General features: G+C 40.3%; 1 protein-coding gene across 1 annotated transcript in view; it reads left to right on the top strand.

Annotated features, from left to right (window-relative positions):
- Positions 1 to 14217, top strand: part of lrp5 (low density lipoprotein receptor-related protein 5) — a 111726-nt gene that overhangs the window by 32998 nt on the left and 64511 nt on the right. Inside the window, exons 8-10 of the mRNA XM_036130832.1 lie at positions 6275 to 6363; positions 6457 to 6675; positions 6909 to 6997. Of these exons, the coding sequence (XP_035986725.1) occupies positions 6275 to 6363; positions 6457 to 6675; positions 6909 to 6997 (397 nt within the window). The remainder of the gene's footprint in view (positions 1 to 6274; positions 6364 to 6456; positions 6676 to 6908; positions 6998 to 14217) is intronic.

Raw genomic sequence — 14217 nt, 5'->3', positions numbered from 1 at the left:
CGGGTTCTATGGAGTATGCCGCTTGGGATCTGAGCCAGTGTACGCCCGAGTGTCTCGGGGAACGGGGTGCCTATTGGAGTCAGCAGGGGAGCTGGCTCCCTGGGAGTGCAGTAGGCTCCTCAGTCCTTTTCTCCCAATCCCCGGACTCCTCCCTCTGCCTGTTCCATCACGCTGCCACACATGTAGGACCTTGGGGGGAGAGCCGTTACTCGAGGATCCCCCCCCCCCATCTAGATTTGACTGTTCACCTACTGGGTCCGGGGGCCTGGTACCCCTTTGGGGGACCTGGGATTATTGGATGTGAGTGGTATATGCAAATGTAGGCACGGCGGGGTCGTTTTTTTTTTTTTTTTTGAAGAGTCTGTGTGTTGCGAGTGGGGGCACTAGGGTGGGAAGGTGGGAATGAGACTGTGAATGTGTATGTTTTTTTCTCGGTTTACTTGTCCGGTTCGGGTCTGACCTGCTCCCTCTCCCAAGAACATCTCAAGTCTCCGCTAAGTGTGGAGCCTATCCCTCCCGTACTGCCCCCCTGCGCTGGCTGGCGCCTTGGCCCGCTGGTGCATTGGTGGTGCTCGGTGTTTGGGGGTGGATGCCCGGGCTCATTCCTGGTGGCTGCTTTGGAGGGCCTGGCCCCCCGGGTCTCAGTCGGGGCTCCCGCCGATGGGCGGGGCGGTTCCACTTCAGCGTAGCTGGCTGCCGGCGGAGCTTTCCTTGGGGCTTCAGCATTGCGGCGTTTGGGGGGATTTCCTTAGGGCCGTCTCTCCTCTTCCCTTGGTGGGGGGGGGGGGGGGGGTTCCTGTGTTGGTCCCCCTTGGGGGCCTTTACTTGGTGCCTGCCTCGGTGCTCTGGGGGGGGGGGGGGGGGGTCTTTTTTTTTTTTGGATAAACTTCATATGCACAAGTGCACTCTCACAAACAACTACAGGTGCTTGGTTCCAGGTCCTTACAGTTTCACTTCCACACAGTAAACCCTTATTTTTATCTTCAGCTACCACATTATACATGTTGTATTAAATAATATTACATATAACTCAGCTATGGTATCAAGGTGTTACATTATTGTATCTGGTATACTATATCCGTTGGTTGTACTGTTCTTTTTACATCTCTCTTTGCAGGTGATGAAGCAGACTGAAGACATTTTATCATTCTCTCCCTTTTATTTCCTCTTTCTTTCACCTTTTCTCATTTTTCCCCCTTGTTTTTCCTTTCCTCTTCTACTTTCTCATTGTAGTGTCCATATAATTTGAAATACCCACTGCATGAATTATAATAAAACTTTTTACATGCATAAATCAAGTAGAGCACTATGGCGAAAGCCGTACTGCTCCACTTGTGAAAGTAAAATCTGTTGGGCTGTTTTTGGCATCAAGACAGCAATTTGTATTGCCACATTGCCAGACAGAACACTGTTAAAAAAACAAAACAAAAAAACAAACAAACAGTTATCCTTCCTTTTGCGTTCTAGCCATGTAGGTTAATACTACAGTCATTATATCCTCCCAACCAATCACAAACGCAGACCCAGGAATGCTCCATCACTTTACCCGCTTTGCCTGCTGGTGGTGGTCAGAGGTCCTGGTGGCGGCGATGTATGGCAGCCCCACTTCTGTCAGTCTGCCCCAGGGCAGCTTACCACCATCAGCTTGTGAATGGGCGAATTAGTGAAAAGCACTTAGGGGTCCTCTGGACTATACAAGTACCGGCCTTTAAGATGTTAAAATTATGTATATTATGAGTAGATACTTTATAGGTGGTCAGGATGGGTTTCTTGTAAAAACATTGGGAACAAATAAAACAAAAAAAAAAACAGAATTTGGGGGAAAAAGAAAAATCTGATTTCATAGAGCTCCGAAAAAGCAGAATTGGGAGGTGTGGTTGAGACTTGGCTTGGTTCCCAGAGTTATTTTAACACATGACCTTTATAATGAGGTAGCTGGAAGAAGCAGGCTCTTTTTCTTTAAAGGAATCAAATGGATTTTAGACTTAGCTGGAAATATCTAAAATGATCAGCATGTGCGATCGCTGATCTTATGGTTGTCTACGGTGTTAGTCTGGGGATGCGACACAGGGAGTATCAGCTTGAAAATCGTTACAAGGACATCGCAGGACACACAGGGGAGTTTTAACTGACCAGCCCTCATGTTGATTCCCACGATGTTAAAACAATGGAGCCTTATTCTGCAAAAACAAAATACTGGCTAAAGGTTTGTGTGTGTCTCTAAGGCTTGGTAATAAATCTGAACGAGGTCTGCCAACCAATCGCCTGGCCACTGTTGACAATAAAAACAACAATGCTTTATTGTGTCCGCCTGCAGTTTGGGCGAATGTCTGCCTTTGTGTATGTGCCTCTAATTTGTTTTGCTTGGCTGGTTAAATTGAAGCGTTTGTTATTGTGCTGGCAGTAGAGTGCACATGTATGCTTCTTTGTGTGTGGGTTTATTTGACTCTTATTCAGTAGTCTGGAAGGGTCTTAAAAGGAAGTCAAGTGAAGACGAGATGAACTGTAGATGCTTTCCCTCCTCCATTTTTGGTCTCCCTGTGTATTTCCAGCCTGGTTTCACTCTTTCAGTCAAGCACAAATATAATCTCTGTCAAGTCCAATTGGGACCTCATCGGCGAGGATTTATTAATTCAATTCAATTTTATTTGCCAATGTAATGAGAGTTTTGCACTTAAAATAGGAACAACTCATCTTCGTCATCTTATTTCAAGTGCAGTATATATAATTATCTTATCTTAGGGGTCAAAATACTCATTCCATTGGCAGATCATCTTATTTACCTGCTCAAATCAAGGACAAACACACTAATTTCATGAAAAGTTTACTTATTTTTAGTTCCATTTTGCAGTGCAGCATTCACTGGTCATGAAAGAGCGTAGAGCCACAGGGACATTCGTCTGCATTGTCCATGGCTTTGCAGCAATCCCTCATACTGAGCATGTATGAAGCGACAGTGGAGAGGAAAACTCTCCTTTAACAGGGAGGAGAACCTCCAGCAGAACCAGAACCATGCTCAGTGTGAACGCTCATCTGCCTCCACCCACTGGGGCTTAGAGAAGACAGAGCAGAGACACAACAAGACAGACAAAAAAAGCACAGAAGCACACATTGATCCAGGAATCATTTCTATGTTATATGGTAATAGCAGATGATGTCACAGTTAACAGAACGCCAGACCAGGTGTACCTACTATGAAGACAAAAATTACAGAACAAAAAGTTGAAATAACAACAAACAATCCAAATTGGAGAACAGTAGGAGAACTTAGCAGAGTGAGAAAAATAGACCCTAATGTCCTCCAGCAGCCTAAGCCTATAGCAGCATAACTATAGAGGTAGCTCAGGGTAACATGAGCCACTCTGACTAGAAGCTTTGTCACAAAGGAAAGTTTTAAGATTAGTCTTAAAAGTAGACGGGGTGTCTGCCTCACGGACCAAAACTGGGAGTTGGTTCCACAGGAGAGGAGCCTGATAGCTGAAGGATCTGCCTCCCATTCTACTTTTAGAGACTCTAGGAACCACCAGCAGACCTGCAGTCTGAGAGCGAAGTGCTCTGTTAGGAACATACGGGGTAATCAATGTCAATCTGATTTTGGAGCCCGGTTTAGCTGCTGTACCTGCTTTGTTTAGGAAGAACTTCCAGAAGATTCCTAAGATGACGCTGAGCGGCGGCGGGGCTGCACAGCTCTCACTGCTGCGGGTGTGAGCGGCTTACGTGATGAAACAAGTTGGTTGTGTTACCAGACTTTGTTTTTACCGGTTCCTTGCAAGTTTTACAAATCACTGTGGTTTATTTCTGTCAGACTGGCGAACTAGTAAAACCCCGTTTTAGGACCGTTTCCTCTGCCGCTACTTGCTGCGACATATTCACGTGCTCTGTGTTGTGGTTTGAGAGGGCGGAGCTTTGTGACGACGTGCCTGGGTCCGCCATTACGATTGGTCGAGAGGAAGTAGTGACTGTAGCATCAACTAATATGATAGGCAGAAAGGAAGGAAGGGAAACTGTTTCTATGTCAAAGTTTTATCGACCCTTTTTTTTCCTATCGCGCCACGCGTCTATCGATCGATATATATTGTTATTGAATTATCGTCCAGCCCTAATGTACAATGCTGTCAAAAATCTGTTAAAATGTGTAAGTGCAAGTTTGGTAATGAAACAAAACCGCTCCGCTCAATGGATATTTGGAGCATTACGGTACACTATCACTAGCTGATCGATCCCATGAGCAGACTGCCTGACTGTAATGTCGAACCTAGAAGTGCATTCATGTAAAGGCCCCCACATACTTGGACGTAGTTCACTCCGCAGAGGCCCGCACGTACATGTATGTGCACAGCTCAAATATTATGACTTCTCGGTGGCAAGAAGTCTTTACATCAAACTGTTTTATATGTGACACCGAGCTTGATACACTGAGCTGCTCCAAGCAGGCGGTCACAGGTACGCACGGTCCCTCTCTGTTCTCACTGAGAATGGGTAAAACGTCAGCAGAGAGTCAGTGTGGAGTCCACGAAGCTCACAGTATGCGCACAGTACGCCCGAGTATGTCAGAGTCTTTAGGTTGCCGCGCCCGGAGTACGCGCCATCAACAACAAACCTAGTAAATTAGTTCAATGTAAAAGTTAAATTTATTTTGGCCTCATGTTAGAAACAGGGCAGTGTAGTCTTACTACTCTGTCATCCCGACAGAGACGGATAGAGAGCTGTGTACATGAAGGGGCGGAGTGGTATTACACACTTGGGAAGAGTATTTAATGCACTTTATAATCTGTTGCACCTTATGGTCCGAAAAATACGGTAGTTACATTATGACAATACTTCTTTTAATTAGGGCAAAACCAATAGGTAGGGGAAAATGCTAGCTTCAGAGTAGTCCAGTTGTTATATTTTTTAACCTTTTTTTTTAGATTAGCTGCCTAGCAAAAGAACAAAAGAGTAGAACATATAACAGTATAAATGTTAATAACCTTTATGGAAGTGTGTATCCATGATTCAATCACCATTTTATTTTATTCTAACTGCTTATCTCTAGAGTGAAACTGTGTGCTTCCATTTGCCTGTCAGTTTGTTGTTGATAGAAAAAAGCTACTACTAAGGAACAAATAAAGAATCAATCTATATTAAAATAAATGTTTCAAAACAAACACAGACCTGGAGCAAATAAATCACATTTTTACTGTGTAAACAAGGATCTGGTCCATGCTAATAACCAGCAGCAGCCTTGTATACTTCCTGTCTTTTTTGTCTTTGCGTTATATTTTCTTTAGTGCCATTTCTGATCTGATCATGAATCATTTACACTGCCTCTCACATGCTGATATCCATTTGCACATATTTTTGCTACTCTGGGTGTTGCTGTAAAATCCAGCATATTGCATATTGTTCTCACATTGTTGTGTAAATGAGCTGCTGTATTTCTTCTGTTTAACTAGAATATTTCAGTTTTTACCCAAATACTCTATATTATCAATAATTGTACAATACTTACCCTGGTTTTGTTTTTACTTTTATTGTGGCCTTTCTGAAAAGTTTATTCTCTGTTGCTTTAGAACAAACTTTAGATTAGATTAGCTGTTTTTTTTCTATTACTGATTTAGTATGCAACTGTGTTTTTGCCACTATCTTTCCAAATGTCCCCATTGTGGAACAATTAATTATTATTTAATAATACAATTATTTAAGTATTTGGTAAAATTGCTACTCAAGTAGTAGCTGCTTGATCCAAACATCTGATTCAATATTTAACCTGTCAGTTTGTTGTTGATAGAAATAAGCTACTACTAAGGAACAAATAAAGAATCAATCTATATTAAAATAAACGTTTTTCAAAACAAACACAGTCCTGGAGCAAATAAATCACATTTTTACTGTGTAAACAAGGATCTGGTCCATGCTAACAACCAGCAGCAGCAGCCTTGTATAATTCCTGTCTTTCTTGTCTTTGCGTTATATTTTCTTTAGTGATCAACTACAGCAGAAGGACAGGTTTCTGCAGGTTCCGACTATTTTCTGCACTATTTATCAGGTTCAGTCTAGCTACATGTAGCTTGTGTTAATATTAGCCTCTAATAGCGTTAATGCTAAATGGCAAAGTAGCGGGGTAGAATTCAATTCAATTCAAACTCAAAGATTTCAGTGAGCGTTGGATAAACAAAAAGATTGAACTTGTTAGTACACTGTCAAATCACACTGTGACCATTTGCATTAAATCACCTTGCTGGCTACAAACAGATGGTCCAAAACATGAAAATCAATTGTGTGTCTTGTTCAGGAGCAGAACAGGTTTTGTTGCTGGCTCGAAGGACAGACTTGAGGAGAATCTCACTTGATCTGCCGGATTTCACTGACATAGTACTACAGGTGAACACGCTCACGCACATTAACAGAACTATTAGGATTTTCTTGTTAGAATGAGGCTCTCAGTTCTTCATCACTGCTCCTTTTCTCATGTAGGTTGATGACATCCGACACGCTATAGCTATAGACTATGACCCGGTTGAAGGTTTTGTCTACTGGACAGATGATGAGGTTCGGGCCATACGGCGATCCCACATTGATGGCAGCAATGCCATGATACTGGTTACTATGGACATCAGCCACCCAGATGGCATTGCTGTTGACTGGGTGGCCAGAAACCTCTATTGGACCGACACTGGCACTGATCGGATTGAGGTACACCCATAACTTTGTTTTAGTTATTTTACTAACATCTCTATAGATCTTAAAACATGTCTACAGAACATAGTCTAGTGTGAACATCTGCACACTTTTTATGTCATTCAGGACACTGAATGTGAATTTCTGTTTGCTATCTCTGTTCTGAGCAAACAAACTGGAATAACACATTATGTGAACATAAACATTATGTTATTGCCGTGCATTTAATGACTGCTGTGTGCTTATAGGTTACCAGACTAAATGGGACATCTCGGAAAATTTTGATTTCGGAGGACCTGGATGAACCCAGAGCTATTGTTCTGGATCCTGTCAATGGGTAGGTGTTGTGTGTTGGAATTTGTCATAGCTGGGTCTCTCAGAGGGTCACTGCTTTCAATATTCAGGGTTTCCACAGGCTCTCAAAAAGTCTACATTTGAAAATCAAAATTTTAGGCCATAACAATTCCGAAATTCACTAAATTATTATGGTATAGTGTTGCATTTTTTAATAGGTCTTAATTTTCTTACGCTCATGTAAAGCTATCTTAAATGCACAATAAAATACTCCCGCGACTCTGAATTGGGCGTTATTCAAGTATTTACTACTAAAGTCATGTAGCTGGCCAATCAACTTTTGTGTTATTGGTTAGCTATCAGTTAATGGTTCATGTATGGAAACAGAAGAAGGATTGCTGCCATTGTCATGGGAAAATGCTAATTTAGCAACACTTGGCATCAAAAGAACAAGTTTAAGGCTTGGTTAAAGTTCGCTTTAGATAGTGACTTGAAGCCTGCTGCTGTTAGACTTTGTAATCTCTGTTGCTCACAACAGACTCAATAAGAGTTTCCAACATGCTGATGGTTGCACAGGTTCTGATCTGATCATGAATCATTTACACTGCCTCTCACATGCTGATATCCATTTGCACATATTTTTGCTACTCTGGGTGTTGCTGTAAAATCAAGCATATTGCATATTGTTCTCACATTGTTGTGTAAATAAGCTGCTGTATTTCTTCTGTTTAACTAGAATATTTCAGTTTTTACCCAAATACTCTATATTATCAATAATTGTACAATACTTACCCTGGTTTTGTTTTTACTTTTATTGTGGCCTTTCTGAAAAGTTTATTCTCTGTTGCTTTAGAACAAACTTTAGATTAGATTAGCTGTTTTTTTATTACTGATTTAGTATGCAACTGTGTTTTTGCCACTATCTCTCCAAATGTCCCCATTGTGGAACAATTAATTATTATTTAATAATACATTTATTTAAGTATTTGGTAAATTTGTTACTGAAATAGTAGCTGCTTGATCCAAACATCTGATTCAATATTTAACCATGAGAACGAGACAGACAAGAATATAGGTTTATGTGTAATTTCTGAAATCTTAAGACTAGAATAAAAGTTATACAAAAACAACGGAATTCTGAAATAACAAATTAAAGTAGAAGAAACACTTTTCCAAATCCATTTTATCTCCTACAAGTAAATCATGAAAAGTCTTAAATTTCTCTTTATCAGGATAATTCCTAACACTAGAGGTTCCAGAAGGAATCGACCAAGCTCTTTTATCCTCTGTAGAAAAAGATTTAAAATACACTATTTAGAAAAAGGGTACCTTTCACGTTTGAACCAATATGGTACCGATACCTGTTACCCGAGAATCGATACCGGTACTTAACGGTACCTATTTTTGGTACTTTTGTGTGTTTATGTAGTAATAAACGTGAGTTTATTAATAAAATCTCTAAATGTTTCACTTTTTTTTTTTGAACTTTATTTTTATTTATTTTTTAGTAACAGCATATGAAAATGAATACAAACTTCCGACTCATATTGACATTTAACCGATTGCATTAAACGTGGCATCGGAAGGTGAAATAATAAGTGTTCTTAACAGGTGTGGGAATGAATGCAAAACATCTAAACAAGAACAACACACAAAAACCGTAAATAAAAAAAAAAAAAAAAAATAAGCTTACAGTTAGATCCTCCTAGGGATAAGGTGGACCGCATAGTCTTAGGTGCCATGACATTTTAGGTTGGTCCAACAGAGCAGACAAGTACAGGAGGGTGATACATCACTTACATCATTGAATTAGTAGTGGTGTAATAGAGTTCCATCTCGTATTAACAGTAGCTTCTTGGAGCCTTAAGGAGTATGTGATTTTTTCCATCAAATAAATGTCCCAAACTTTCTGAATCCATATGTTATACGTCGGTGGTGATACTTTCAGCCATCTGATAGTTATACACTTCAATGCTGCAGTCAGCAAAATTCTTAGGAGATATCTATCCGACATTCTGTCTATTCCATCGGGTACTACACCTAGAATTGCCACCAAGGGGGTTTTTGGAATATTTTTTCTGAAAATTATCTTAAGAGCATCGAAGATATCCTTCCAAAATTCACTTAATTTAGGGCAAGACCACAGAATATGAGTATGGTTGGCGTTCCGTGTCCCGCAGTTTCTCCAGCATAGATTGGGTTGTGTAGGGTACATTTTATTAGTTATCACTGGTGTTCTGAAAAACCGGATTATTATTTTCCATTTGAATTCTCTCCATGTATTAGAGTTTGTTGTTAAATGTGCTTCTGTACAGATTTCGTTCCAAGCGTCCCCAGTTATTGAAGCCTGTAATTCAGTCTCCCATTTAGTCGTTTATATTCATGGAGAGAAACAGGTCATAAATTTTACTAATTACTTTATTGTTTCCCTTTCCCCTTTGTATATCCATTAGGAAATTTTCTATAGGTGTGGGTTCAAGGAGTTTAGTCCAGTTGTCATGTGCCATCAGAAAAGTTCTAAGTTGTAAATATCTATAGAAGTCCGATTTAGGAAGGCCAAATTCGTTTTTCAAATGTTCGATGGTCTTGAGATTTCCTTTATCGATTAGTTGGTGAATATAAAATAGTCCATAGTTAGACCAGTTTTTAAATCCAGAGTCTAAGTTGTTAGGTATAAATGTCTTCATATGTCCTATATTTGATAAAAGTGAAATCTGTTTTGGTAATTTAAAGACTGATTGTATTTTGTTCCATACTTTGAGGGTGTTTTTTGTCCAAATTGACATGTCCTTTGCGGGGACATCTAAGAAGGGTAATGTTTGTATAGGTCTTGAGCTCTTGCTCTTCTCTATTTCCAGCCAACGAGTATCTGCAGTATCCTGTATCCATAATAATAAGGGTCTGAGTTGTGCCGCCCAATAGTAGAATATAAGGTTTGGAAGTTTGAGACCGCCTTTAGATTTCGGTAATTGCAGGGTTTTTAATCTGATTCTAGGTCGCTTTTTTGCCAAATAAATCTCGTTAGCATCTTATCTACAGTGTCGAAGGTAGATTTGGGGATCTCTACAGGTAGCATCTGGAATAGGTATAGAAATCTTGGTAGGACATTCATACGAACACTTTCAACTCGGCCTAACAGTGAGATAGGGAGTGTATCCCAGCGCTCTAAGTCCTTGTTTATGATTTGTAGGAGTCTGCCATAATTTGTTTCATAGAGGTCATTCAGACATGGAGGTATTTGAATATCTAAGTATTTTATCCCGTTCTTAGGCCACTTAAAACCACTCTGTGTCTTTATGGAATCAGGGATAGTGTCGTTTACATCCATAGCTTCTGTTTTATCAATGTTGATTTTGTAACCTGAGTAAAATCCGTATTGGGAGATAAGCTTTTTCAGATGGGGAATTGTTGATTTAGGGTCCGACAAATACACTAACACATCATCAGCATATAGTGAAATTTTGTGTATTTCGTTATTGATTTCTATTCCTTTGATATTAATATCATCTCTAATGATTTGGGCTAACGGCTCAATGCTGATGGCGAATAGGAGGGGTGAGAGTGGACACCCCTGTCTACAGCCTCTTTCTAATGAGAATCTAGCTGATTTGAAGCCATTAACCTTGACTGCTGCTTTTGGGGATGAGTAGAGAGTTTTCACCCCGTCAATGAAATATGGGCCAAATCCGAAACGTTTCAACGTATGAATTAAATATTGCCAGGATACTCTGTCAAATGCCTTCTGAGCATCTAAGTAAATGATTGCTGACTCAATCTTTCTTTCTTTTTGGGCGCTTAATAAATTTAATAGGCGCCTCAAATTATTAGCATAATGTCGACCTGTAATAAATCCGGTCTGATCGGGGTGTATGATTTGGGTAATAAATTTATTAAGTCGGTTTGCTAGAATTGAGGTGAGTATGCGAGAGTCTGTATTCAGCAGTGATATGGGTCTATAGGATTGGCAGTCTGTAGGGTCTTTACCCTCTTTGTGGATCACTACAATAGTGGCTTCCGTCCAAGAGGGTGCCATAGTTTTAGAGTTTAAAGCGTGATGGTATGCCTTTAATAATAGAGGGGTCAAAGGATCTAGGAAGGTTTTATAGAAGTGGTTTGTAAATCCATCTGGGCCTGGGCTTTTGTTATTCTTTAGTGATTTAATTGTCTGCTTAATTTCCCAATCCTCAATCGGTTGATCTAATGTACGCACCGCCTCATCCGTTAGGTGGTTCAACTTTATATCCTTTAAAAAATCTATGAGCTCATGGTCCTTGTTACACGTATCAGTGTTTGTATATAATGATTTGTAAAAATTTGCGAAGGTTTCTGCAATTTCGTCTGGTTTTATCATCATAGAATTTTGAGATTTTATTTTGTGAACCATGTTAGAGGACTGTTGTTTCCTCAGTCTATACGCCAGTAATCTACTAGCCTTTTGGCCATATTCATAGTATTTTTGATTAGTAAACCTCAGATTACCCTCTACTTTATCCGACAATAGGCTATTTAGTTGTCTGCGGGTTGCATTTAACTCCTTCAGGATTTTAATTGAGGTGTATTTTTTATGTTTAAGTTCTAAATCTTTAATTTTATTCTCTAGGTCTTTTTGTTTAGCATTTTTCTGTTTTTTCCTCGCAGTCGTGAAGGATATTATGCGGCCTCGAAGGAATGCTTTGGCACAGTCCCACAATATTAGAGGAGTTGTGTCCGGAGTATTATTGGTTTCTAGGTATATCCTAAATTCCTCTGTAATAAATGCTGTGAATACTTTGTCGTTAAGGAGGGATGTGTTAAGCCTCCATTGTTTGGATGTTAATCTATGTCCTATATTCCAAGTTAGTAAAATAGGAGCATGATCAGAAATAGTAATGGGAAGTATTTCAATATCTGTAATTCTATGTACTTCTGACTTTGGCGTAAAGAAATAATCGATCCTGGAGTAGGATGCATGTCTATTTGAATAGAAGGTAAAGTCTTTAGTTCTGGGGAACTTACTTCTCCAGCAATACGTCAGCAATACCTGTCTCTGTAATCTGGTGTTCGAGCATCCTGCTCATTTTAGAGAGGGGAGATTTTGGAGTGGGTAATCTGTCTAATATTTGTGATAAAATGCAGTTGAAGTCTCCACCTATTAACAGCAGTCCAGAACTGTGTTGTAATATTATCTTAAACAGTGATTTTATGAAATCAGGAGCGTCCGTATTAGGTGCATATACATTAAGTAGCGATATTTCTATGCCATCAATTGTCCCATTAATTAATATATATCTCCCCTCTGTATCCCTATGTAGCAGAGTTTGTATAAAGTTGATCTGCCGATGTATGAGAATGGCAACGCCCTTTTTATTCCCGAATAGGTGGGATGAGTAGTAAACTTTATCTGCCCAGGATTTTTTTTAATTTTTCATGCTCTGTATCAGATAGGTGGGTTTCTTGTAAAAAGGCAATATGACAATTAAGTTGTTTTAGTTGAGTCAATATTTTCCTTCTCTTGGCTGGATTATGTAATCCTTTTACATTATAGGATACGATTTTAAGTGGATCACCTATCAACTCTACTTGGTTTATACATCAACTTATCGGAGTGTGTCAGAAGTGGCAACCAGACCTTTATGTATAATATCACCTTGTTTATGTGAGATTTAAGGAATGTGTACAACTTGTCAGCAGTATCAAACAGGGGGGAATAAAATATATGTTCGACAACTGTGACCACCCTCCCTGGATTCGCCAGGTTAGAATGAGCGTGTGATGAAGCTAAACAATAACAACAACAAAAACAAAAGACATTTGCAAAAAGAAATTGTGCAAGGTCCCCGGGGAACAGAGGGGCCAAAACAGGAAAAACAAAGAACAGATACCTATAGTAAAAGAATACTTGGGACATTGTCCCAGGCCGCTAATAGAAGCCGCTAAAGTGCACAACAAGATTGAATATGTGTGCAAAAGGTGTGCTTAGATATGTAGTTTGGTTGGGGAATGAGCCAAATGGGGGAGATAAAATAGGCACACAAATTCCACATACACGATGCCAGCTCCTGCAAGATTTACTGGAAATAGGGATCTAGATTAAACGTCTAGATTGCTCATTATCTTAAAAACTATGAAATTATCAATATAAACCTTATGAGGGAAGCTATATGAACGATAGCCATAGCATTCAAATTTTTCTGATAACATTGTCACTGCAGGTACGCGGTACCTTTATTCGGTTGTCTCTGTCGGAGTAATATTGTTCCGGATGTAATCCATGGCCAGTTTGGGGTCGAGGAATTCCTTTTCTACATTATGATATGTAATCCGCAATCGGGCTGGGTAGAGGAGGCCGTAGCGGACCTCCTTAATCCCACGCAGCGCCTTTCGCACCTCCGTGAAAGTAGCTCTAGCTTTGGCCACGCTTGTCGTGTAGTCGGGGAAAAAGGAAACACGGTGCCCATTGTAAGAGAGCGGAGCTCTGCTGCAAGCTCTCCTCAGGATCTCCGCCGCGTCTCCGTCGTGGTTTAACTTGGCGATGATTACTCTTGGTAGCTCCCGCTCTCTAGGTCCTCTCCCAATGGGTGTACGATGTGAGCGGTCTACCTTTATATCTCGGTCCATCTGTAGCACGTCCTTGATGAGTTTTGCCACCGCCTGTGGGGAGCTAGAACCCGGGCGTTCTTCGATGCCCACGATGCGGATGTTGGATCTCCTCATTCTCCCCTCTAAGTCCTCACATTTGTCCTTGAGTGTTGTCATTTCCCTCTGCAAGCTTGTAACAGTAGACTGTAGTGAAGAGACTTCATCTGACCACGTTGATAAACCACTCTTTAAGTCCAAAACCTCCGTCTTTATGGTATCCACTTCCGCTTGTATGGCCTTCACGTTGCTAACAATTTCAGAACGGACCGCTTGCAGTTCGGATTTTATAGCTTGGAAATCGTCCGCCAATGCACCTTTGAGTTCGTCTTTTATCACCTTAGCGATGTCTCCTCTTATTGACCGTAAAATGTCTGCTTTCATTTCTTCGCTATTGGTATTTGGCTCACCAGAGCCCGTGGTTATCGGTGGGTCGGCATCTTCTGTTGTTCGCTGCCTCGGGGTCCTAGCAGGCCTTGTAGCATTAGCGTCGCTTCCGTGTCTGAATTTTTGAAGTTTTTCGGCCATTCCGGATAATTATGTCCGAACTTTCTATCTTATTTATGATCCAAAGGTTTCCTCTTCGGAATATCCACAGATACCAGCGTGATTAAAGCTGTAATTTCCCTTTTTCGTTTGTAATTAAGT

The sequence above is a fragment of the Fundulus heteroclitus genome, unplaced genomic scaffold, assembly GCF_011125445.2.
Source record: "Fundulus heteroclitus isolate FHET01 unplaced genomic scaffold, MU-UCD_Fhet_4.1 scaffold_39, whole genome shotgun sequence".
Classification (NCBI taxonomy): Eukaryota; Metazoa; Chordata; class Actinopteri; order Cyprinodontiformes; family Fundulidae; genus Fundulus; species Fundulus heteroclitus.
This window is presented reverse-complemented; position numbering and strand designations above follow the sequence as displayed.